General features: G+C 45.6%; 1 protein-coding gene across 1 annotated transcript in view; it reads left to right on the top strand.

Annotated features, from left to right (window-relative positions):
- The window catches only part of LOC119951242 (latent-transforming growth factor beta-binding protein 2-like), a 677,784-nt gene that overhangs the window by 314,397 nt on the left and 337,607 nt on the right, over positions 1 to 25,780 (top strand). Inside the window, exons 9-10 of the mRNA XM_038774298.1 lie at positions 16,206 to 16,280; positions 22,411 to 22,533. Of these exons, the coding sequence (XP_038630226.1) occupies positions 16,206 to 16,280; positions 22,411 to 22,533 (198 nt within the window). The remainder of the gene's footprint in view (positions 1 to 16,205; positions 16,281 to 22,410; positions 22,534 to 25,780) is intronic.

Here is a 25,780-nt window from a genome sequence, read left to right as displayed (position 1 = left end):
GCTGATGCCGCTGTGCGAGAATCATGGGTTTGAGCTGGGAGGGATGGATAGTGTATACAGGAGGTGGAGGGAAATGGGGCTGGTCAAGGTGAGGGATCTGTAGTTGGAGGAAAGGTTCCCCAATTTGGAGAAGCTAAGGGAGAGGTAGAGCTGCCGAGGGGGAGTGAGTTCAGGTATCTGCAGGGTAGGGACTTTGCGCGAAAGGTCTGGAGGGGGTTCCATAGGTTGCCGGGATACACCCTGATGAAGCGACTACTGCTTCCGGATGTGGAAGGGTAGGGAAGAATTGGGGATATATACAAGTGGCCGGGGGAGTAGGGACGCGAGCGATGGTGAAGATCAAGGAGAAATGGGAAGCGGAGTTGGGAGAGGAGATCAATAGGGGAGTCTGGAGTGAGGCACTGCACAGGGTAAACGGGACCTTCTCTTGTGCAAGGAGGAGCCTGATACAGTTTAAGGTGGTGCACAGGGTGCATTTGACTCGGGCGAGAATGAGTAGGTTCTTTCAGGGAGTAGCAGATGAGTGTGAGAGGTGTGGGTGGGGGCCAGCGAATTACGCGCACATGTTTTGGGGTTGCGAAAAAGTGGGAAGATTCTGGGCGGGAGTGTTCGCGATCATAGTCAGGATAGTCGAGGAGGGGGTGCCGATATTTGGGGTTTCAGAGAAGTCCGAGCATATGCAGAGGAGGAAGGCCGATGTCTTGGCCTTTGACTCTCTGGTTGCCGGTGGCAAATTTAGCTGGAGTGGCGGTTGGCATTGCCACCAGGAGTAGCAGCTTGGTTGGGTGACCAGCACAACTTCCCGCGATTAGAGAAGATAAAGTATGAGATACGGGGCTCTTCAAGGAAAAATTCAAGGATAAGCTGGTAAAAATTCAATCATAAGCTGGCACCCCTGATGGTGGGGATGTTTGAGGAGGCGATAGAGAAGGGGGTGTTACCACAAACTTTGGGGCAGGCATCGATTTCCCTGTTGCTCAAAAAAGATAAGGATCCAACGGAGTTTGAGTCGTAAAGGCCCATATCACTTTTAAACGTGATGCAAAAGTATTGGTGAAAGTACTGGCAGGTAGGCTGGAGGAGTGCCTCCCGAAAGTGATAGATGAAGATCTGATGGGGATTGTGAGATGGAGGAATCTCTTTTCAAACATTTGGAGGGTATTGAACGTGGTTATGGCACCGGCAGAGGGGAAGGAAACAAAGGTGGTTGTGGCATTGGATGCCGAGAAAGCGTTTGACCGGGTAGGATGGGGGTACTTGATGGAAGTTCTGGAGCAGTTTGGGTTTGGACCAAGATTTGTGGACTGGATAAAGCTACTATATAAGAAGCCGAAGGTGAGTGTCCGCACAGATAACATCAGCTCAAGATACTTTTCTCTCCACCGTGGGGATAGGCAGTGAAGGAACTTATGATTGTGAAGTAGAGCTTCAATTTAAGGTTACCGGTTGTTCTTGAGCAATGCTGAAACTCAGTAGAAAATCAAGTTAAAAACTTGTCAGGTGCAAATAAGAATTGTTTTATTTGGAGTTCATTGGTTACAACTTGAAAATCATTTAAAAGGTAGTTTGTAGACAATTTGATTTTCTTCAAAGAATCACAGGAATTATCTTCTGAGACAGTAGCCTGAACACAACTTTAAAAGTCAAAGTCTGAAGTCAAAGTATGAAAATGAAATATGAATACAGAACTCTTTTCTAATTCTCTTCCTTTACTTTATGGCTCTTTCTGTCTCTCGCTCTGTCTCTCTGTCTTTCTCTCTCTCTCTCTCTCCACCTCTTTGCTGTTCCTTTCTGTCTTTCTCTCCTTCTTTCTTCTTCCTTTCTGCCTCTCTCCTTTCCTTTCTTCTTCCTTTCTGCCTCTCTCCTTTCCTTTCTAAAATGGTGGCCAAATCATCCATGGATATACTATTTCATATCTGTCTTAAGCGATCCGATCACACCCCAATATAATCCTAATTGGTTTGGGTTAGACTCAAACACATTTGATTTGATAACAAGCCGTCCATCTTCACGATGTAACATTACTTCCAATTGTTGCTTGTCTGCAACAATGGAGACCTTATGTTATCTCATCATACTATGCGAGGCATAATTCCGAAAATATAATTCAAACTGTCTTTTAATGTTGGAATCAAATATATATATTATATTTGATTCGATGTTTTAACTGTCCATTTATTAAAAACAAGGCAACACAGCCTAAAATGTTTCAGCTATTATAATCGTGGGATGTGATTTACTCTAATCTGAAATGGCGTGAGAATCATGCAATTCGTTCATTCTTAGTCCTCGTTGCCATGGATTCAACCCTTGTCCTTGGAAAAAATGTAATGTTCTTATCAGACTTTTGTGACTGAGTTTGGAAATTGTATGTTTCTTTCATTTTAAAACTGGGAATTCATATTTATGCTTTAAGCAGCTTTTTACCTATATTAAGTGTATTTGAAATACCTGGCTTCTACAGGCAGGGATGTCCTATGTCCCCTCTGCTGTTTGCATTCGCGATTGAGCCGTTGGCCATCGTGCTAAGAAGTTCGGAGGGTATGGAAAGGGATCGTGCGGGGTGGGGGGTGTAGAGCATAGGGTGTCCTTATAAGCCGATGACTTGTTATACGTGTCAGAACCGAGTGTGTCAATAGGGGGACTATTGGACCTGCATGGGGTGTTTAGGTATTTCTCGGGGTTCAAATTAAATCTAACCAAGAGTAAGTGTTTTGTGGTGTCTCGGCCGGGGGGTGGGGGCAGAGGTGGGGGTGCTCCAATTCGTAGGGCAGGGACTCACTTAAGATACCCGGGGGTGCAGGTTGCACAGGATTGGGGAGTGGGGCTCCGTAGGTACAACATTTCTAGTTTGGTGGAGAGAGTGAAAGCTGATCTGTCAAGGTGGGATGGTCTCCCTCTGTCACTGGCAGGTCGGGTACAGGCAGTTAAAATGAACGTGTTGCCGTGATTTTTGTTTATTTTCTGATGCCTGCCGATTTTCCTGCCAAAGGCTTTTTTTTAGAGAGATTGAAGGAATGGGGAGGGAAGGTGGCCAGAGTTAGAAAGGTGCTGCTACAGAGGGGAAGGCAGGCAGGGGGTTTGGGTCTTCCAAACCTGATGTATTATTACTGGGTGGCGAATGTGGAGAAGGTGCGGAGCTGGGTCATAGAGGTTGATTCCCAGTGAGTCAGAATGGAGGAGAGTTTGTGCAGGGGGTCGGGATTGAAGACGCTAGCAACAGCGCTGCTCCCGATGGCCCCAGGGAAATACTCAGTGAATCTGGTAATAATAGCTTCATTGAGAATTTGGAGGTACTTTCGCCAACACTTCGGGTTGGGAGCAAGAACAAAGAACAAAGAAAATTACAGCACAGGAACAGGCCCTTCGGCCCTCCCAGCCTGCGCCGATCCAGATCCTTTATCTAAACCTGTCTCCTATTTTCCAAGGTCTACTTCCCTCTGTTCCCACCCATTCATATACCTGTCTAGATGCTTCTTAAATGATGCTATCGTGCCCGCCTCTACCACCTCTGCTGGTAAAGCGTTCCAGGCACCCAACACCCTCTGCGTAAAAAACTTTCCACGCACATCTCCCTTAAACTTTCCCCCTCTCACCTTTAAATCGTGACCCCTTGTAACTGAAACTCCCACTCTTGGGAAAAGCTTGTTGCTATCCACCCTGTCCATACCTCTCATAATTTTGTAGACCTCAATCAGGTCCCCCATCAACCTCCGTCTTTCCAACGAAAACAATCCTAATCTACTCAACCTTTCTTCATAGCTAACTCCCTCCATACCAGGCAATATCCTGGTGAACCTCCTCAGCACCCTCTCCAAGGCATCCACATCCTTCTGGTAATGTGGCGACCAGAACTGCACGCAGTATTCCAAATGTGGCCGAACCAAAGTCCGATACAACTGTAACATGACCTGCCAACTCTTGTACTCAATACCCCGTCCGATGAAGGCAAGCATGCTGGATGCCTTCTTGACCACTCTATCAACCTGCGTTGCCACCTTCAGGGTACAATGGACCTGAACTCCCAGATCTCTCTGCACATCAATTTTCCCCAAGACCCTTCCATTGACCACATAGTCCGCTCTTGAATTTGATCTTCCAAAATGCATCACCTCGCATTTACCTGGATTGAACTCCATCTGCCATTTCTCTGCCCAACTCTCCAATCTATCTATATTTTGTTGTATTCTCTGACAGTCCTCCTCGCTATCTGCAACTCCACCAATCTTAGTATCATCTGCAAACTTTCTAATCAGACCACCTATACCTTCCTCCAGGTCATTTATGTAGATCACAAACAACAGTGGTCCGAGCACGGATCCCTGTGGAACACCACTAGTCACCCTTCTCCATTTTGAGACACTCCCTTCCACCACTACTCTCTGTCTCCTGTTGCCCAGCCAGTTCTTTATCCATCTAGCTAGTATACCCTGAACCCCAGACGACTTCACTTTTTTTATCAACCTGCCATGGGAAACCTTATCAAACGCCTTACTAAAGTCCATGTATACGACATCTACAGCCCTTCCCTCATTAATTAACTTTGTCACTTCCTCAAAGGATTCTATTAGGTTTGTAAGACATGACCTTCCCTGCACAAAACCATGCTGCCTATCACTGATAAGTCTATTTTCTTCCAGATGTGAATAGATCCCATCCCTCAGTATCTTCTCCAACAGTTTGCCTACCACTGACGTCAAGCTCACAGGTCGATAATTCCCTGGATTATCCCTGCTACCCTTCTTAAACAAAGGGACAACATTAGCAATTCTCCAGTCCTCCGGGACCTCACCCGTGCTCAAGGATGCTGCAAAGATATCTGTTAAGGCCCCAGCTATTTCGACCCTTGCTTCCCTCAGTAACCTGGGATAGATCCCATCCGGTCCTGGGGACTTGTCCACCTTAATGTCTTTTAGAATACCCAAAACTTCCCCCTTCCGTATGACAACTTGACCGAGAGTATTTAAACATCCATCCCTAGCCTCAACATCCGTCTTGTCCCTCTCCTTTGTGAATACCGATGCAAAGTACTCATTAAGAATCTCACCCATTTCCTCTGAGTCCACGCATAAATTCCCTCTTTTGTCTTTAAGTGGGCCAATCCTTTCTCTAGTTACCCTCTTGCTCCTTACATACGAATAAAATGCTTTGGGATTTTCCTTAACCCTGTTAGCCAAAGATATTTCATGACCCCTTTTAGCCCTCCTTATTGCGCGTTTGAGATTCGTCCTACTTTCCCGATATTCCTCCAAAGCTTCATCAGTTTTGAGTTGCCTCGATCCTATGCATGCTTCCTTTTTCATCTTAGCTAGTCTCACAATTTCACCCGTCATCCATGGTTCCCTAATCTTGCCATTTCTATCTTTCATTTTCACAGGAACATGTCTGTCCTGCGCTCTAATCAACCTTTCCTTAAAAGACTTCCACATTTCAAATGTGGATTTACCCTTAAACAGCTGCTCCCAATCCACATTCCCTAGCTCCTGCCGAATTTTGTTATACTCTGCCTTTCCCCAATTTAGTACTCTCCCTTTCGGACCCCTCTTGTCCTTGTCCATGAGTATTCTAAAACTTACGGAATTGTGATCGCTATTCCCAAAGTAATCACCGACTGAAACATCAACCACCCGGCCGGGATCATTCCCCAATACCAGGTCCAGTATGGCCCCTTCCCGAGTTGGACTATTTACATACTGCTCTAAAAAACTCTCCTGGATGCTCCTTACAAACTCTGCTCCATCTACGCCTCCAACACTACACGAATCCCATTCAATGTTGGGGAAGTTAAAATCTCCCATCACAACCACCCTATTGCTCCTACATTTTTCTATAATCTGTCTGCATATTTGTACCTCTACTTCATGCTTGCTTTTGGGAGGCCTGTAGTAAAGTCCCAACAATGTTACTGCACCCTTCCTATTTCTCAGCTCCACCCATATTGCCTCAGTGCCCGAATCCTCCATCATGCCCTCCTTAATCACAGCTGTGATATCATCTCTGATCAGTAATGCAACTCCTCCACCCCTTCTACCTCCCTCTCTATCCCTCCTGAAGCATCTATACCCTGGGATATTCAGTTGCCAGTCCTGCCCTTCCCTCAACCAAGTCTCAGTAATACCAATAGCATCATATTCCCAGGTACTGATCCAAGCCCTAAGTTCATCTGCCTTACCTGCTACACTTCTCGCATTAAAACAAATGCACCTCAGACCACCTTTTCGTTCATCATCTCTTTCCTGTCTACTCTTCCCCTTAGTCACATTGAGTTTATTGTCTCGTACCTTACTGGCTTTAGTTGCTGCTTCTTTACTGACCTCTAACTTCCTAATCTGGTTCCCATCCCCCTGCCTCATTAGTTTAAAACCTCCCCAACAGTGTTAGCAAAAGCACCCCCTAGGACATTGGTTCCAGTCCTGCCCAGGTGTAGACCATCAGGTTTGTAATGGTCCCACCACCCCCAGAACCGGTTCCAATGTCCCAAAAATCTGAACCCCTGCCTCCTGCACCATCTCTCAAGCCACGTATTCATTCTGACTATTCTTGAATTTCTACTCTGACTGTCCCGTGGCACTGGTAGCAACCCTGAGATTACTACTTTTGAGGTCCTACTTTTTAAACTTATCTCCTAACTCCCTAAATTCTGATTGTAGGACCTCATCCCGTTTTTTACCTATATCGTTTGTGCCTATATGCACCACGACAACTGGCTGTTCACCCTCCCCCTTCAGTATGTCCTGCAGCCGATCGGAGACATCCCTGACCCGAGCACCCGGGAGGCAACATACCATTCGGGAGTCTCGTTTTCGACCACAGAAACGCCTGTCTACTCCCCTTACAATTGAATCCCCTATGACTATAGCCCTGCCAGTCTTTTTCCCGCCCTTCTGTGCAGCAGAGCTAGCCACGGTGCCATGAGCCTGGCTACTACTGCCTTCCCCTGGTGAGTCATCTCCCCAACAGTATCCAAAACGGTATACCTGTTTTGGAGGGAGATGACCGCAGGGGACATCTGCACTTCCTTCCTGCTCTTTCTCTGCCTTTTGGTCACCCATTCCGTGTCTCCGTCACCACCAATCCTAATCTGCGGTGTGACCAACTCACTGAACGTGCTATCCACGACCTCCTCAGCATCGCGGATGCTCCAAAGTGAGTCATGCGGTCTAACAGGAGCTGCAGCTGGACACACTTCCCGCACATGAAGAAGTCAGGGGCATCGGCCGCGTCCCTGAACTCCCCCATTGCGCACGAAGAGCATAACATGGGTCTGGGATCTCCTGCCATTTGTACCCTTTACCTTAACTGATTACAGATATAGTATCAAATAATTAATAAGTGAAAGGAATAAAGATTTTACTTACCGATCACAATACTCACCAACACACTAAGAGTTAAATTTCTCCCAGCAACTACTAATTGGAGCACTTTCCTTGCCAGCCAATCAGGTCACTGCTTTGCTGTAATGTCACCCTTCAAGGTAAGTTTTACTTTATTCATAAAATTTATCATAATCTTTACAGAACATTTCAAATTGTCTTGACTGTACATTTCCATCTGAGTTACATTCATTTGTCTTCAATTCAATTGGGATAACGTTACACACGTATCCTACTTTAAGTTACAGTTCTTTCTTAAATATTTACATTGCTTTGTTTCTTTCATACATTGTGGTATTGAAGACCCGGACCGAGGGGTTTTACACTGTTACCAACCCATCGGTGTACATTTGGTGGTAAGACCTTACACAGTGGTCTTTCCCCATTGCGCCTTGGCGGCAGCTGCCCCAAGCTTGAGTGCGTCCCTCAGCACGTAGTCTTGGACCTTGGAATGTGCCAGTCTGCAACACTCGGTCAAGGACAATTCTTTGCACTGGAAGATCAGCAAGTTTCGGGCAGACCAAAGAGCGTCTTTCACCGAGTTGATGACCTTCCAGCAGCAGTTGATATTTGTCTCGGTGTGTGTCCCTGGAAACAGTCCGTAGAGCACAGAGTCCTGTGTTACTGAGCTGCTCGGGATGAACCTTGACAGATACCACTGCATCTTTCTCCAGACCTTCTTTGCAAAGGCACATTCCATAAGGAGATGTGTGACCGTCTCATCTCCCCCACAGCCACTCTGAGGGCAGAGTGCAACGGTGCTGAGCCTTCGGGTGTACATGAAGAATCTGACAGGGAGGGCCCTTCTCACCACCAGCCAAGCTAGGTCTTGGTGCTTGTTTGAAAGTTCTGGTGATGAGGCGTTCTGCCAGAGGACTCTGACAGTCTGCTCAGGGAACCATCCAACGTCCTCCACAGTCTCCTTTTCCCCAAGGGCCTCGAGGACATTACGTGCTGACCGCTGCTTCATTGCTTTGTGGTCAAAGGTGTTTTTCTTCAAAAACTTTTCCACGAAGGACAGGTGGTACGGCACGGTCCAACTGCTTGGAGCGTTCCGCGGCAATGAGGCCAGGCCCATCCTTCGTAACACCGGGGACAGGTGGAACCTCAGTATGTAGTGACACTTGGTGTTTGCATACCCGGGGTCTACGCACAGCTTGATGCAGTTCAAGGTAAGTTTTTAAAGAGATAAACTTACCTTCTCAACAACCACGGTTGTTTCAGGTTGAATTGTCACTTGACAACAGCCCCTTCACAAACCACCTTCAAATTAGGCTGACCGCACTGCACGTATGCAAATCTCCCCGGAAAAACCAATCAGTAGCTCCGCTCTGCTGCCCTCTGCTGGATGCTTGCTTGCACTCGAACTCCTCGGGTCTCTATCGCAGGTACACCTCCAAATTAGGCTGACCGCACTGCACGTATGCAAATCTCCCCGGAACAACCAATCAGTAGCTCCGCTCTGCTACCCTCTGCTGGATGCTTGCTTGCACTTGAACTCCTCGGGTCTCTATCGCAGGTACACCTGCAAATTAGGCTGACCGCACTGCACGTATGCAAATCTCCTCGGAACAACCAATCAGTAGCTCCGCTCTGCTGCCCTCTGCTGGATGCTTACTTGCACTCGAACTCCTCGGGTCTCTATCGCAGGTACACCTCCAAATTAGGCTGACCGCACTGCACGTATGCAAATCTCCCCGGGATGCCCTGCCCTTATGAGGTGGGATGAGGGAGGCTCGAGGCCACCCTGTTTGGTAAAATTGGGATGTCGGGTGGGAGGGGGGAGTTGAGAGATCGGAACGACATTTGAAAATTACACCGATCTCTCCTGAGTGCAGGAAATGAAGCTAAGTGTGGCCTTGACAAAGAAAAGTGCAGTTTAATAGTGGGGCTGTTCTCGGTGCTGCAGGGGCCAAGAAACATCCTATTAAACGCCCCCAAAAACAGAACTCTGTTTTCTATTAAATCGCACCCTGTGTCTTCCGATTGTCACTCTTGTCAGCTATTGTCACCGTTTGAAAGTCCTACAGATTCTACGTATAAGGGGCGCGATTCTCCGCCCCCCACGACGGGTCAGAGAATAGCGGGAGGGCCTTCCCGACATTTTTCCCGCCCTCCCGCTATTCTCCCCCCCCCCCCCCCCCCGCCCAACTCCCGACACGAATCGCTGCCACCGTTTTTTTACGGCCGGCAGCGATTCACAGCCCTTTACGCTGTTTTTACGAACGGCAAACACACCTGGTCTGGCCGTTCGTAAAAACGGCGGGAACAACTCGCTTTTTATAACCATGGCACCGATTGGCACGGCAGTACCACGGCCGTGCCAAGGGTGCCATGGGCCTGCGATCGGTGGGCACCGATCGCGGGCAGCGGGCCCGATGCCCGCGCACTATTTCTCCTTCCGCCGCCCCGCAGTATCCATTCGCGGGGCGGCTGAGGGGCATCCCGGCCCGCGCATGCGCGGGTTTCGCGCAAATACGCGATGACGTCATCCGCGCATGCGCGGGTTGGAGTCTTCCAATCCGCGCATGCGCGGCTGACGTCATATGACGCGTCAGCCGGCGCTAACTCCGGCAAGCGGGCTTAACGAAATTCGTTAAGCCCGTGATGCCGGAGCTTACGGCGTCGGGCTGCTAGCCCCGACCGGGGACCAGAATCGGTTCCCGGTCGGGAAGGGGCGCGCTGGCGTCAAACCCGCCCAGGTTTGACGCCAGCCTTACGATTTCTCCCGTTTTGGGAGAATCAAGCCCATCATGTTTTGATTTTCAAATTTAAGTGAAACAGCCTCTAGTTGTTCCTATTGCTTTTGTACAACAATAGCAGTATGTATTTACATAGTGCCTTTAATGCAGAAACCATTTCATGGTTCTTCAGAGATGGAATCATGGTACATTAAAATTGATCAAAAGAGGTGGGTAACTAGAGTTTGAAGATACAATCAGAACAGCCATGATCTTATCAAATGCCAGAGCAGGTTCATAAGGACTTAATGGGCTACTCTTGCACCTAGACACAACTGTTAATAGTAGGACAAAGGGAGGGAGATGTGCAAATGGCTAGATGCAGTGGAGTGGAAAGGTCAATGGTTGGGCTGGAAAAGATTCCAAAGATAAGGAACAGTGAGGGCATGAAAGAATTTAAACATGGATTGCAAATTTTAATTTTGAGTTGTTGGTGCATTTGTAGCCAATTTAAGTTAACAAGCACAAGCAGGTGATTACGAGCTGGTGCAGGATGGCCTATTGACATCAGAGTTTTGGGGAGGTCAGCTAAGAATAATCAAACCTGTAGTTGACAAAAGCATGGCTGATGCTTTCTGCAGCAGATGGGCTGAGATGGAGGCAATTGATATTATTGAGAAGAAGATTGATAGTACTTAGAGAGAGAGAGTATATCAGAAGCTCAGTCTGGGTTGAATAGATTTGCAAACAGTCTCGTTCAGCCTAAGATAATGCTCTTGGGATGGGGTAGGGGATGCATTAATAGCCAGGGCAATGGCTTTCAGACTGGGACCAAAGAGAATGGCTCCAGTATTTCACTGGAGGAAATTGTGACTTGTTCATGACTGGATACCAAATGGTCTGAAAAAAATAGAGTCGACAACCTGAATTATGTAGTAGTGAGGTAGAGCTTTTGAATGTTGTGAACATACGTAAATCCAGGCTGTCTACATAAAATATTGTGATCTGTTATGCAGATTTCTATTTTCCTGCTTGTTGTCTTTTTTTATAATTCAACAAGACCATTAATTTCAATTGAACTCCCTTGTACAGCCAACTTTCCATTTTCCCCCATGATCTTACTAGCAGCTTTCAATTTACTTCGCGCATAATCTAGCCTATCTGTTTCATTCCTTTTTCTGGAAGTTAGGAATACTGTAGTAATCTCATCATCCAAGTTGTGATTATCATGAAGCATGTTAAAGAATGATTTGCCAGCGCTGCCTCGTTAGCACTGCCCCCTCATGGATTGTTCAAAAATTGACTATGTTATCCAACAGAAGTTTCCATGCATTGAAGTAAATGTAAAAACATTAGCAAAGTATATAACACTATTGTAAATGTATTTTAGAACATTTAACATCTCTAATATACAGATAACTTGGCCTTCAAGCAACCTTTGGAAATAAGTGTCAGCATAACACTTCTTACATAAATGTCTTACATTTGTTTTTGAAATTAAAATGAAAAATGAAAATTGCTTATTGTCACGAGTAGGCTTCAATGAAGTTACTGTGAAAAGCCCCTAGTCGCCACATTCCGGCGCCTGTCCGGGGAGGCTGGTACGGGAATCGAACCGTGCTGCTGGACTGCTTGGTCTGCTTTAAAAGTCAGTGATTTAGCCCAGTGAGTTAAACCAGCCCCTGCAAATTGCCTTTTAAATTACATTTGATTAAATGTGCTTTAGTTTATAAACAATTTTTTTTTTTACTTGTCCAGCTGATTGTAGAATTGCATTTCATTTCAAGAAACCTATTGATTTGTTAAATGTTATTGCCTCAGGCAAAAAAAATGCAAACAATAGTACAGGTTAACCAGATACACTGGTGCAGTGTCAAATTTTGAGATGCAGGGTATGTTAGTCATATCGTTTCTAATTCTATAATGTTGTTTTCCTATTTATTTGAGTCCCCAAATATCAGTAAAACTATTCTTTTTAAATGGAAAATATGAGTCCCTGTAGGCAATTTATTTTGAACCATATAGTATTTTGAAACATTATGCAACAGTTCAGTTATTTAATTCAAGCCTATTTAAAAACATCAATTACAGAAAACTTCACTTTGATTGGGGAATGGTTTAGAGGGAGCACTGATTTTGTGATCATTAAAAAAAAAGAAAAAATTTAGAGTACCCAATTAGCTTTTTTTCCAATTAAGGGGCAATTTAGTGGGACTTGTTACCTGAGTTATTTTCGGGGCCTTCCAGTGACCAGGCGACGGGGGCGGAGCAGACACCTGCACCACCGCCTCCCACTGGCCCGGGACCCCAGGAGGAGCCTGAGATCCCGGTGGCAGGATCAAGGCAGCCCTGAGTTGGTTGGTGGGCCCGTGTCACCCACCACACTCAATGTGGTGGAGGATTTGGGCCCGGAGGGTGACAGTCCGAAGGCTGTCAGCCGCCCAGTGTCGGGAGCGCAGGGTGCACGAGACGCTCTGTAGCGGGGTGTGGGTCTCACTCGTGCCTGACACTGTGTCGCCCTTCACCCCCTCTGGGGATCTCTCAGAATCTGGCACATCATAATTGAAGGTTCTTTTGTGTTTCTGCCTCTGTAGATAGTTCAGACAGTGCCCTATTCCCCCCCCCCCCCCCCTTCACCAACACTTCGACTCCCTCCCTCCTCACCACCCTCCTTTCCCCACACTCCCCACCACCCCCCTTCCTTTCCCTTCCGTCGATACGGCGGCGAGGGTATCTGGTCTCTCCAGTGCAAAGTTTAGTGCTTGTACCATTTGTTTTTTGTTTATATTGGTACTGAGGGGAGGATATTCTGTTTCTCCAACACGAAATTCGTGTTTGCACCATTTGACCTTGTTATATATTTTTTACTGTTTTAATAAAAAGATATGGCCAATCTACCTAGCCTGCACATCTTTTGAGTTGTGGGGGGTGAGACCCACGTAGACACAGGAAGAATGTGCAAATTCCACACAGACAGTGACCCGGGGCCAGGATCGGATCGACCCTGTGTCCTTAGCGCCGTGAGGCAGCAGTGCTAACCACTGCGCCTCCATGCCGCCCTGATTTTGTGATTTCTATTGATAACTGGGTGTGCAAGGCACAATTTCAAAATTTGAAGGAGATGCAAGACTTGGAAATATTGTGAACTGAGGAGGATAGTGATTTTAAAAAAAATTTAGAGTACCCAATTTATTTATTTATTTTTCCAATTAAGGGGTAATTTAATGTGACCAATCCACCTAGCCTGCACATCTTTGGGTTGTGGGGGTGAAACCCACGCAGACATGGGGAGAATGTGCAAACTCCACACGGACAGTCACCCAGGGCCGGGATTTAAACCCAGCGCCGCAGTCCCATTGGTAACCACTGCGCCACGTGCCACCCCAGATAGTGATAGATTTGATACTGGTAGTCCGGTGGAATGGGCAAACATGTGGCAAATTAAACTTAATGTAGAGAAGTGGTGAAGTGATAAACTTTAGTCAGAAGGCAACTGCTATAGGCCTGCACCGAGCTCCCAGGTGAATGAGCAATGGCAACCAGGATAGCCAAGGTGTCCAGGCACCCCCCCCCCCTCCCCCTCCCCCCCCCCCCCCCCCCCCCCCCCCAGGTCAAACTCCTTCATCTCCAGACCCTGCAGCGGTTCCCAGCGCTATTTGGAGAGAGTCAGCCAGACTCCAGCCACGTGACCCCTGCCACCCCTGCCATCACAACCACATATGGAGCAGAAGAACGGATGGCCAAACGGCAAAGGAGAGTTTACCATCCAGTGGTGCTCAGGCGGTCTTAGAGCTGGGCTCTGGGAACTCTACACCCCTGACCAGACATATCAGTATATTTGGAAAATTAAGTTTTAATTAACTGCTCTCTGGATTATGCTCGTCTTGTATCTAAGTAACCATAATTCTATTGTCTCTTGATATCTGTTTCTGGATCTGTTGTCAATAATACACCTCTCATGTCAGGTGATTCAGCACATCAGTATAATCATTGTATCATTAATTTTGGGCGGAATTCTCCGCTCCCGGGAAAAATCGGGAAGCATTCACCTGAGGAAGGAGCAGTGCTCCAAAAGCTAGTGTTTGAAACAAACCTGTTGGACTTTAGCCTGGTGTTGTAAGACTTCTTTCAAAATATGATTTCAGCAGTCAAACAAACTCTATATCAGGCTTATACCCCTTACTCACCAAATACTTACAATACAATATATCTGAATTTCCTACATTCATCACATGCTGTTTCCACGCCAGTTTTTCACAAACACCAAATTCCCTTTCTGCAGCACAGTATGACAAGTTTGCAAATGTTACAACTTTCAGCTTGAAATCAGCTTTGAACTTAATTTGTTTTGTTGTAAGTCACATTTCTGTCATTGTTCAGCATGTGGGGTCTGCCCAGTGCATGTGTGCCTGAAACTACCACACATCTTTGCAATGCAGCTCTTTCTTATTGCCTACTTGATCACTTTCGCCCAGTTATAAGGTAAGAAAACGTGTATTTGTGAGGTGAAAAACTGAAGCTGACTTCTGATGTGTGTAGCATGCCATGGTTTAAAGTGGGGGAGTTGCCTTGTAAGTTGGTATATGCAAAAATATGATTTTTCTGCCAGAAAAATGGGTTTGTCATATGCCAAGTCGACTTGTGCGCCATTACCTCTGGTAATAATTTGATCAAAATCAATGTGTACATAAAGAAAATGTGGTGCATGTTGTGAGTATGGAGCATTTGAAGATGTTCTACAAAAATGGAATTAGATGACTAAAGGAATAAGGATAGCTATATGGATAATATGATGATTGGGACAGAATCAGAATAGCTGTAAAAGGAAGGCTTCTGGATTGGCGTGATGCGCCAATGGATGTGCTGAACCCTTTTGGTTTTCTACTTATTTGCATGATTAGACATAAAAGATAAAGTAGAAGGTAAGACTTGAATTTATACAGTGATTTTCATGATCACCAGATGCCTCGAAGCACTTTATAGCCAATGAGTACTTTTGAAATGTAAAGTAAGTAAAGTTGCCATAGTTCCAGATGACCATTGGCTGCTTTCCCCTTTTGAGGGGGAGAGCTGACTGGTGGTGATTTAACCTGAGGATCACCACACCTCAGACAAGATTGAGAAGGCAGGGCCTTCACGAACAACCTCATCTGTCCACCCAATCAAACTAAACAGAGTAAAATGAACATGAATGTATGTGGAGAGAATAGGTTTTACATAGAATTTACATAGAATTTACAGTGCAGAAGGAGGCCATTCGGCCCATCGAGTCTGCACCGGCTCTTGGAAAGAGCACCCTACCCAAGCCCATACCTCCACCCTATCCCCACCCTATCCCCATAACCCAGTAACCCCACGTAACACTAAGGGAAATTTGGACTCTAAGGGCAATTTATCATGGCCAATCCACCTAACCTGCACATCTTTGGACTGATCAAAAGCGCCTTCTCATTTTATACTTTAATGTTCTTACAGTAGTCCTTTACCGTCGTTTTCACTTTTTGGGAAGATGAAAATGGATGTATTGAATTAACTGCCTGTTATAGGCAGTTCCCTTTCACACTTGGAAGGTAAAATCATGTGTGAGTTATACTGGCACTCTCCTACTGCTGCTGAGGTGCACATTCTGCGTAATATGAAGGATAGCACAGAATTAAATGTGAGTAGAGTTCTGTCTGCAAATACAAGAATGGCATTTGCATAGAATCATCCGTTTGTTTTTAAAGTTATTTATCCTGTATGTGTATTTTGTAGTTTTGTCGCACTATTTATGCAGGAGGTTTATGCTGAGAATTTAACAAATACTCTAGAGGTTTTGTGTGTTTCTGTAATTCTGACAAATTACTTCATAGATTTCATTGAAGTTATAGATTGCTTCTTATTATTGTTATCAAATAAATGGCCTGCTTTGGGGATTTTGCAGTACGTTATATTTTGGGGTAAGTTTTGCATGGGGTAAGTTTTGCAAGGCACTAATCCTGGCCTAGAGCTGTACTTGGGAGGGGCATAGATTGCAAATAATTTATTTGGCATAATATGGCCAATTATGCAATTTCCACTTCTGTCCACCAAGGGTGTGCACTACAAATGGAGTCTCAATATTTATCTTGTAGTAGCAATCATAATCATGGTTTCTTTCTTTATTCCTTAGAACATCCCAAGATACATAATGGCCAGGTTGAATGTCCTCTGGGCTATAAAAAAATGAACCAGACAAACTGTAAAGGTGAGTGATAAAGTATTAAAAGATTGAATGTTGAATCATGTGAGACAGTTGAGGAGGGAATGCAACCCTGTGTCCCATTACTAAATAAGGCAGTATATAAAGATGTTTAAGTAGTCATAGGCTGAATGGTTTACTTCTGTGTTGTAACCAATTGTGTCTGTGCCAGATTAACTCACCTAAACCCACTCCCTTGCTTTTTCACCTTAGTCTTGCTATTTTTTAATCTTCAGGTAATTAACCAATTCTTTCTTGAAAGCAGTGATAGAATTTGTATCCACTGTACATTCAGGCAGTGTATTTTTTTCTCTCAGGATTGTGTGACTTTGAAACTCTGCCTCAGAAGATGGTGGAGGCAGACCCATTGGTTATTTTTAAGGCAGATGTGGATAGATTCTTGTTAGGCAAGGAAATCAAAGGTTATTATGGGTAGATGGGAATTTAGAGCTTGAAACACAAGCAGGTCAATCATGGCCTTATGAATGACAGAGCAGGTTGGGAGGCTGAATGGCCTACTTTTCCTGTATTTCATATATGCATATTCCACATACTAAACACTCATTGCATACAATGTTTTGTTTACTTCAGAATTGTTTCTTTTGCCAGTCACCTTAAGGCCGTGTCTTTTGATTCTTGACAGTCCCGTCAACAGGAATAGTTTCTCTCTATCTATTCTGCCCAGGCCCATCATGATTTTGAACATCTCCAGCAAATCTCCTTTCAATCTTCTCCTCTTGATGGAGAATAAGCCCAGTTTATAGGTACGTGGTACATAGAAGATAGGAGCAGGCGCCTTTTGGCCCTTTGAGCCAGTTCCGACATTCATCACGATCATGACTGATCATAGCCTAATCCTGCTTTCTCCCCATAGCCTTTGATCCCATTCTCCCCAAATGCTATATCTAGCTGCCTCTTGAATATATTCAAAGTTTTAGCATCAAATGCTTCCTGTGGTAATGAATTCCACAGGCTCACCACTCTTTATGTGAAGAAATGTCTCCTTATATCTGTCCGAAATGGTTTACCCTGAATCCAGACTGTGACCCCTGGTCCTGGACACACCCATCATTGGTAACATCTTCCCTGCATCTACCCTGTCCAGTCCCGTTAAAATTTTACAAGTGTCTATGAGAACCCCCCTCATTCTTCTGAACTCCAGCGAGAACAATCCCAACCTCGTCAATCTTTCCTTATATGGCAGTCCCGCCATCCCCTGAATCAGTCTAGTAAACTTTTGCTACACTCCCTCGAGAGCAAGAACATTCTTCCTCAGAGAAGGGGACCAAAACTGCACACAATACTCCAGGTGTGGCCTCACCAAGGCCCTGTATCATTGCAGCAAATCATCCCTGCTCCTGTACTCGAAACCTCTCGCAATGAAGGCCAACATACCATTAGCCTTCTTTAATGACTGCTGCACCTGCATGCTTACCTTCAGCTACTGGTGCACAAGGACACCCAGATCCCGCTGCACACTCCCCTCTCCCAATTTACAACCATTCAGGGAGGAATCTACCTTCCAGTTTTTGCTTCCAAAGTGAATAACCTCACACTTATCCAAATCATCTGCCACTGATTTGTCCACTCGCCCAACCTGTCCAGATCATGCTGTAGGATCCTTGCATCCTCGTCACAATTCACCCTTCACCTAATTTGGTATCATCTGCAAACTTTGAGATGTTACATTTTATTCCCTCATCCAAATCATTAATATATACTGTGAATAGCTGGGGTCCCAGCACCGATCCCTGTGGTACCCCACTAGTTACTGCCTGCCAATTTGAAAAGGACCCATTAATGCCTACTCTTTATTTCCTCTCTGCCAACCAGTTTTCTATCCACCTCAATACATTTCCTCCAATCCCATGGCCTTCTCCAATACCATTGAAAAATGTTACAAATGCTGCATATCTGAAATTTAAAAAAAAAACAGAGAATGCTGAAAATATTCAGGTTAGGCAGCATCTATGGAGAGAGAAAAGTTAATGGGCAGAATTTACAGGCCTCACTCAGGCAAGTCTGGTATGGAGACATTTAATCGGATCGGATGGGATGGTTGTGGGTGGGGATCCTGCTACTTTCATGCCACTGCCCTGATTAAATTCACAGTGGAAATGTTCTTCCGTACTTCTGGCCTTCTCATACTTCTGTCAATTCAGGTCCTTAAGTGAACAGATAATGCCACTTTGAGGCCTTATCCTGCCACTGCTGGTATTTACCCAGTGGTGGGCGGGGGACACACCATGCAGCTGTTGTGGGGTGTTGGATACCATTCGCTAAGTCTTAATGAAGTCTTTGTCGTCTTAAGTAGGTTGACTCTATGTATTTATTAACTACAAGACCTATGGATATATATAATTAAAAGTTCACACGAGGAGCTGCCTTCATGCTTGCTTGTGCGCACAGCTCTGTCGCAACACTGACCTGTAGGTGCAGGTCTCTTGCATCACTGTGTGGGTGATACTGTACTCATTCCCACATTGAACCACATGTGCCACCTCATATTACACCTGCCCCTCAGGTCTTTATCCAATATATTTCAAGTTCCCCCTGTTACGTGTCTGAGTGGATAGGTTCAGGAAGTCTGGAGACCTACTAATCTTTCCATATCTCATTCACACTGGGGTTGGAGGAATGGTAGGCACTGTCATTGCAGGTAAACTCTGTTGATTTAGTGTAGTTGTTCTGACAAATGGGTACATTTTCATCCTCTCTTTTTTTAATTCCTTGGTATTGTCCTGCTCTTTGTTGATTCAGCAGTTGTGGTAGTTTTTGTTGCATCATGTTTCTTTTTTGAATATTGTGCTCATCGTCTTCATGTCATTTTTTCCTGTTCCTTCATCATGTGGGTCACTGTGATGTCCTCTATGATGAAAGATGACCTTCCCTGTAAGGATATGGCTTTTTAGTAAGCTCACCTTTACAATTAGTTGTGATGGCTGCTACTTGGTTCCAGCATCATCTGTGGCACTGTCATGCTGGCCTGGTTAAGTTGCACCATTTTGACCTTGTTAACAGTCTTCAGAGCTGGAGGTTGAGGCTCTTCTGGTTGTTGGTTGCTGCTCTCTTGTCTATCTTCCACTGGAGGTGTCGTGGTTACCATCTGAGCGGTTGGCTGGTCTGACCACTGAGGACTTTCTGGTGACTGTATCGACAATGGACAAATCTGCTCTGTAAAGGGAGAAAATCACTTAGAGCTGAAATCCCAGTAATTTCTGTATAATTTAAGTGTTTGTCTTGACATCTTTTACCATTTTGAAGAGATGCAGAGCTATACAAGCATCTCTGCTCAAGAGCGAAAATGACTGACTACAGATTACATACTTCAGCTAGAAATCTCTTTGTCACCATACTTTAGTTGTTCCAGAATTATGTCTATGACTGGACATCGGATTCTTCCAGGTCCATAGACTGGTGTCTCTGTTGTTTGAAGTCAAAGGTGCCTCAGCTACATTTCTTTGCCCAATAGGGTTGGCTGCCATGTCCAGTTTAATGAGATAGGCATTAACTGAAATGTCCGCATTCCAATATGAAACTCCTGGATCTTTGATCTCACCCAAGAAGCATGACTGTGTGGCCTCTTTGATGTGCAGTCTCAACCTCATGACTGATCTCAGGGTCTTCTGTGCATTTAGATGTTTTGGCCTTGCACACTTTGCTGATGTGTCCAATTCTGTTACATTGAAAGCATTAGGCTGAAACTGCAGGATATTGATCTCGCCTGTCGGGGTGCTTTGGGGCTGGTTTAGCACACAGAGCTAAATCGCTGGCTTTTAAAGCTGACCAAGGCAGGTCAGCAGCACGGTTCAATTCCCGTACCAGCCTCCCCGAACAGGCGCCGGAATGTGGAGACTAGGGGCTTTTCACAGTAACTTCATTGAAGTCTACTCGTGACAATAAGCGATTTTCATTCATTCATTTCATTTTGCACCACAGCACTGACTTGGTCGCTCTACTGGTTGGTTAGGGTATTGGTTACCTTGGCCCAGAGTGTCCCTGGGCGGGATTCTCTGTTCGCTGAAATTGCATTCGTCAATTGGCTGGAGAATCCCCGTTTCTGATTAAATTGGGGGCGGCGCCCCACTCGCGATGCACCACCCCCTCCAAAGCAGTGTACTCTGGAGTACACTGCACGCCGTATTGACAGCCTCAGGCACCCCCCGATGCTTCACCCCTGACCGGCCGAGTTCACAACGGCGTGGGTCTCTAATGTATTACCTGTCGGGAACTCGGCGTGGTAGCTGCGGACTGAGTCCAGCGCTACCACAGTCGGGGCAGGGGTTGGGGGGCACTGTTGAGGGGTGGCCCAAGGCTCGCAAGCCGGCCAAAGGGGGACCACTATTTTGCAGGCCTGGTCCGCGTGCGACCGATGCCAAGTTGCAGGGCGCGGCCACTGCAGGCCACCGCCGTACGCATGTGCGGCCACGGACCCGGCAATTCTCCGGACCGTATCAGCAGCTAGAGCCGGTGGCTCTACATTGCCTTCCTGCTAGCCCTCAGCCAAACTGAGGATCGGTGGCCGTTTTGCGCCAAATTTCCAGTCATAAAAGGCCACCGTTCCCATGCCGGCATCAGGACATAGCCTGAGAATCAGAGAATCTAGCCCAGGGTTGTTTCTGTGCTGCTTGACTAACTGGACAATGAGGTTTCCTTTGTACCATCGTTTACTTTCTCCTCTTAATGTGGTCCTATGCTGCACATGGAGTTCACACTGCCTAACAAACTGGATAGCTTTTGTAGAGTTGGATCTTCCTTTGCTCGCAACATGTCTGCAAGCGCAACGTCCACCACTCTACAATTATTCTATCCCTGGTAAATTCAGATTTTGGGTATCTGTATTCGCAGGCTTCATGCATCCTGTGCAGATCATTAATAATTGTACAGAAACCATTTAAAATTGGAGACTAATTTGAAACTCTCTAAAATCCAAACTAAATTCGGGAAAAACAGGATCGCCTTGCTCACTGAGTCGAGTATTTGGAAGATTTCCTAAAATAAAGCTAAATTTGTGTCTTGCATCCAGTTCGCAATGGGAAATTCGGGCTCATTGAATTTCTTCTCACCCATATGCAAATCATGTACCTCAGTGTTATATAAAAGAAAACGTAGAATATTAACTCATTTTTCAAGTTTTATACCTATATAAGTGACCACAAGCTTTCCCTCCTCTTAACCAACTATTACTGTGTGTTACTTCAGCTTAAAAGCTTTTCGATTTGATCTCCCTTAGTTCTGGATTCTGGGATCGGCATAAAATGCTGACCATGCCAGTAATGCCAACATTCCATGACAGAATTTTAAAAATCAGTTTAAAAGGCCCAAAGTTCTATCAACAGAGATACATGGGGTACATTTTCACCGTTATCTCTGGAGAAAGCAGATAGGAAAATCTGGCAAAGAGGATTGCACACTACTAACAGCATACCAGATTTTCTTTGCATTGAAATTGGTGATCGGAAAAATGGGCCTATAAAAGGTGTGCAACCCTCTCCTGAAGATTTTCAACTCTGTCCAATTGATGTTTAAGGGAGAGGCGGTAAACATGAAGATGCCCCTCTAGTGTCATGTTGCTTTATGGAATCATGAGTATTGACTTCTGATGCAATGTGACCTTGTGTTATCGTAATCTGTGAATGTGTTTATTCTGGCTAATGTTTAGTGAGGTCATTTTTTGGGGTGGGGACTGGTGGTGAGGGGCAGAGTTCCTTTGCAACTTTTTTCTTTAAACATTGCCAATGATGCAGAGCAAGATTTAGACGGGCTTTGCCTGCTGACAGGAATGTTTCTGTTAAGAGGAGTATGGGATTACAGTATAAATTACATTGATATATCAGTTAATTCAAAGTCTTCAGGTGTGCTCTTTAAAGCTTTGCCAATCTCATATAATTTGTTTTAATGTTTTGCCTTAAGAGGTTATCTTGACATGTGGCGGGCTTTTCCACAACCCCCCACAGTGTGTTTTGCGGCGGTGGAGGTGCCCACCATTGACCAGTGGTGGGATCACTGATCCCACCGTGGCCAACGGGGTTCCCTGTTGTTTGCATCCTCTGCAGCCATGGAACCTGTTGGAAATCCTGCACAGTATCTATTATTTTATGCCCAATAATAAAATGGTCTCTCTTCTTAATCCCAGATATCAATGAATGCCTGATGTCAGGAATGTGTAAAAATGCGAACTGTTTGAACACCAGAGGTAGCTACAGATGTACCTGTAAACCTGGGTATATGTTGGATACATCGAGGAGCCACTGCATCTGTAAGTAATATTCTGATGATTCTATGTCAAGTAAATCAGTCACATGTCTGGATACAGTTAAGGCAGTCAGATGTTGAACATCTCAAACTATCATCCAGTTTTGATAATCCACTTTATGTTAAAATGTTGCCATACTCTCAATGGAGGAGACTGTGTGCACGGTGCTTAGGGTCAACACAGTGCCGTGACCGTAGCATGCAGACTCTCGGGAATCTCCGCCAGATTGTACCAGACATCCCGCTGGACATCCAACATCTGCCTGATAACAACATCTAGGGCTCATCAACTGCCTGAGACTCAGCTTCATCCTGGTCTTCAGCTCTCCGACAACTGGCACACTGGCATTCTCACCTCAGCCTGCTCCTCATGCGAATTCAGATGCATCACATCATGTCGTAGCCGCTGACCTGGGCTGCCACTTCTGCCCAGGCCTCCTTCATTTTGTGGCGTGGCCTCCTCATGTCATCCCACGGCATCCTCATGTCATCCCATGGCATCAGGATGTCCTGCCTGGCACTCACTGCCCCCCCCCCCCTTCTGACTGTGCACGGGAACTTGCCCGAAAAGCAGGGGTCAGAGTGCCCACCTGCACTGCCCATCCTCCTTGCTTGTCGAGAGTGTGCTGAAGTCATCACTGTAGCTTATATTTGGGCAGCTTCCCGTGCCGCCTCTAGAACCCCAGGCAAACTTCAGGGTGCTGCCTCAAACGATTTGAAATGCCCTGCTGGATCCCCACTGGACCTGACGCCTACCACATTCCTGCCCCTGCTGGCAGCCCTTCTCCAATGTGCAGGTGCATTTCACACTGGCCAGCCCTTAATTGACCAGCCAGCATGAAATTGCGTTGCTTCAACAATTGAGGCTGAAAGCAGGAATCATAGCCTCTTCCATCACCATTGGCATTGTGCATTCGATAGGCACAAAATTCAGGCCCAAGTGGCCCAAAGGTCAAGATACATTTTGGCATTTAAATGGTTGATTGGATTCGGTCATTAACCCCCATGAAAGCGTTGGAAACCTATCCCAGATGTGCAAATTACCTATCCCAGATGTGAAAATTCCCTTTCCCATAATTTGATGTGCGGCCTTGACCTTTGAGACAAGGATTTCATTTGGTTCTGTTCTGCAACATACCAGTGGAACAGGGTCCTCAGAATATCTAGGCCATGTGTATGTAATGTATTCAGTTCTGGCAAGTAATGAACCCCTTAATAAAATTTTGTAATAAACTTTCCAGTTCAGTAATAAAGTTTCCTAAATTTAGTCCAAATATTTATGTCAGCTAATCTCAACCTAACCTTATTACTGACACTATAGCTTTTCTAATCTAAAAATTATTGGGTGGCACCTGCCCACCAGGTGCATCTTCGGTGCCTGTCTTAGCTGGGGGAAGAAATAGTAGTGCATATCCACCCGTTTGAAGAACACAAATACCACCACTTTCCCCTCCATTAAGAGGAGCAGTTCTTGAAATCTCACAGGTTAAATATTCAGGTATCGAGGCAAGCAAGCTGGTGTGTGCCTTTTTCCCCCAAATTTGTGTAACAGCCATCTGACAAATCCGAAACTGGAACCAGGGAAACTCGGTGTCGGAAGCACCTGCCCAGACAGACTCCTCCTGATACGGGTACCTGCGTTGTCTGCTCAAATAAGGTTCCATGGAAATTGGTGATGAAGGCTAGGATCCTGTTCCAACCTTAATTTTAGACATTTACATGGTTTACTATGAATAGCAAGAGTGAAGTGGAAAGTCCACAGAAATTTGGAAACAGGCAGGGTTTTCTGGCTCCACGGTGGATGCGGCGAGCCAGCTAAAAGTCCATTAAAATCGGTGGCACTGGAATGTCCCACCTGTTATGTTTGAAATACAAAGAACAAAGAAAGAACAAAGAACAATACAGTACAAGAGTAGGCCCTTCAGCCCTCCAAGCCTGTACCGGTCATGATACTAACCTTTGCCAAAACCTTCAGCACTTCTTTGTGCCGTATCCCTCTATACCCATTCTATCCATGTGTTTGTCAAGATGCCTTTTGAACTACATTAATGTTCTTCTACAACCTCACCTGGCAACGCATTCCAGGCACTCACCACTCTGCGTAAAAAACCTGCCTCGCATATCTCCTCTAAAGTGTGCCCCACGGACCTTAAACCTATGCCCCCTGGTGACTGACCCCGCCACCCTGCGAAAGAGTGCCTGCCCATTCTCTCTATCCATCCCTTCATAATCTTCTAGACCTCAATCAGGTCACCCCTCAACCTACATCTTTCTGATGAAAACAGTCCGAGTCTATTCAGCCTCTCCACATAGCTAACACCCTCCAGGCCAGGCAACATCCTGGTAAACCTCCTCTGCACCCTCTCCAAAGCCTCCACACCCTTCTGGTAGTGTGGCAACCAGAATTATGCACAATATTCCAAGTGCGACCTTACCAAGGTTCTATACAACTGTAGCATGACTTGTCAGTTTTTATAATCGATGCCCCTTTCAATGAAGGCAAGCATTCTGTATGCTTTCTTGACTACCTTGTCCACTTGTCCTTCAAAGATCCGTTGACTTGCATGCCCAGATCTCTCTGACTTTTTATATTCCGAAGAGTTCTACCACTTACGATATATTTCACCTCTATGTTAGTCCTACCAAAATGCATTACCTCACATTTGTCCGGATTAAACTCCATTTGCCATTTCTCTGCCAAAACTTCAACCTATCTATGTCCTGCTGTATCTTCTGACAATCCTCAACACTATCTGCCACTCCACTAACCTTCATGTCATCCGCGAACTTACTAATCAAACCGGCTACAATTTCCTCCAAATCGTTTATGTACACAACAAACAACAGAGGCCCAAGAACTGATCTCTGTGGAACACCACCCATCACAACCTTCCATTCAGAAAAACACCCTTCTACTGATACCCTTTGCCTCTGTGACTGAGCCAGTTCTATATCCATCTTACCATCTCACTTCTGATCTCATGTGGCTTTACCTTTTGTACCAGTCTGCCATGAGGCACCTTGTCAAAGGCTTTACTGAAGTCCATGTAAACAACGTCCACCGCCCTCCCCTCATCGGTCATCTTTGTCACCTCCTCAAAAAACTTGATCAAGTTAGTGAGGCACGACCTCCCCTTCACAAAACCATGCTGTCTATCGCTTATGAGTCCATTTGTTTCCAAATGGATATAAATCCTGTCCCTGAGAATTCTCTCCAATAATTTACCTACTATCGACGTCAGGCTCACCGG

Source organism: Scyliorhinus canicula, chromosome 2 (genome assembly GCF_902713615.1).
Source record: "Scyliorhinus canicula chromosome 2, sScyCan1.1, whole genome shotgun sequence".
NCBI lineage: Eukaryota > Metazoa > Chordata > Chondrichthyes > Carcharhiniformes > Scyliorhinidae > Scyliorhinus > Scyliorhinus canicula.
Note: the sequence above shows the minus strand (reverse complement) of the source record. Positions and strands in the feature narration are given on the sequence as shown.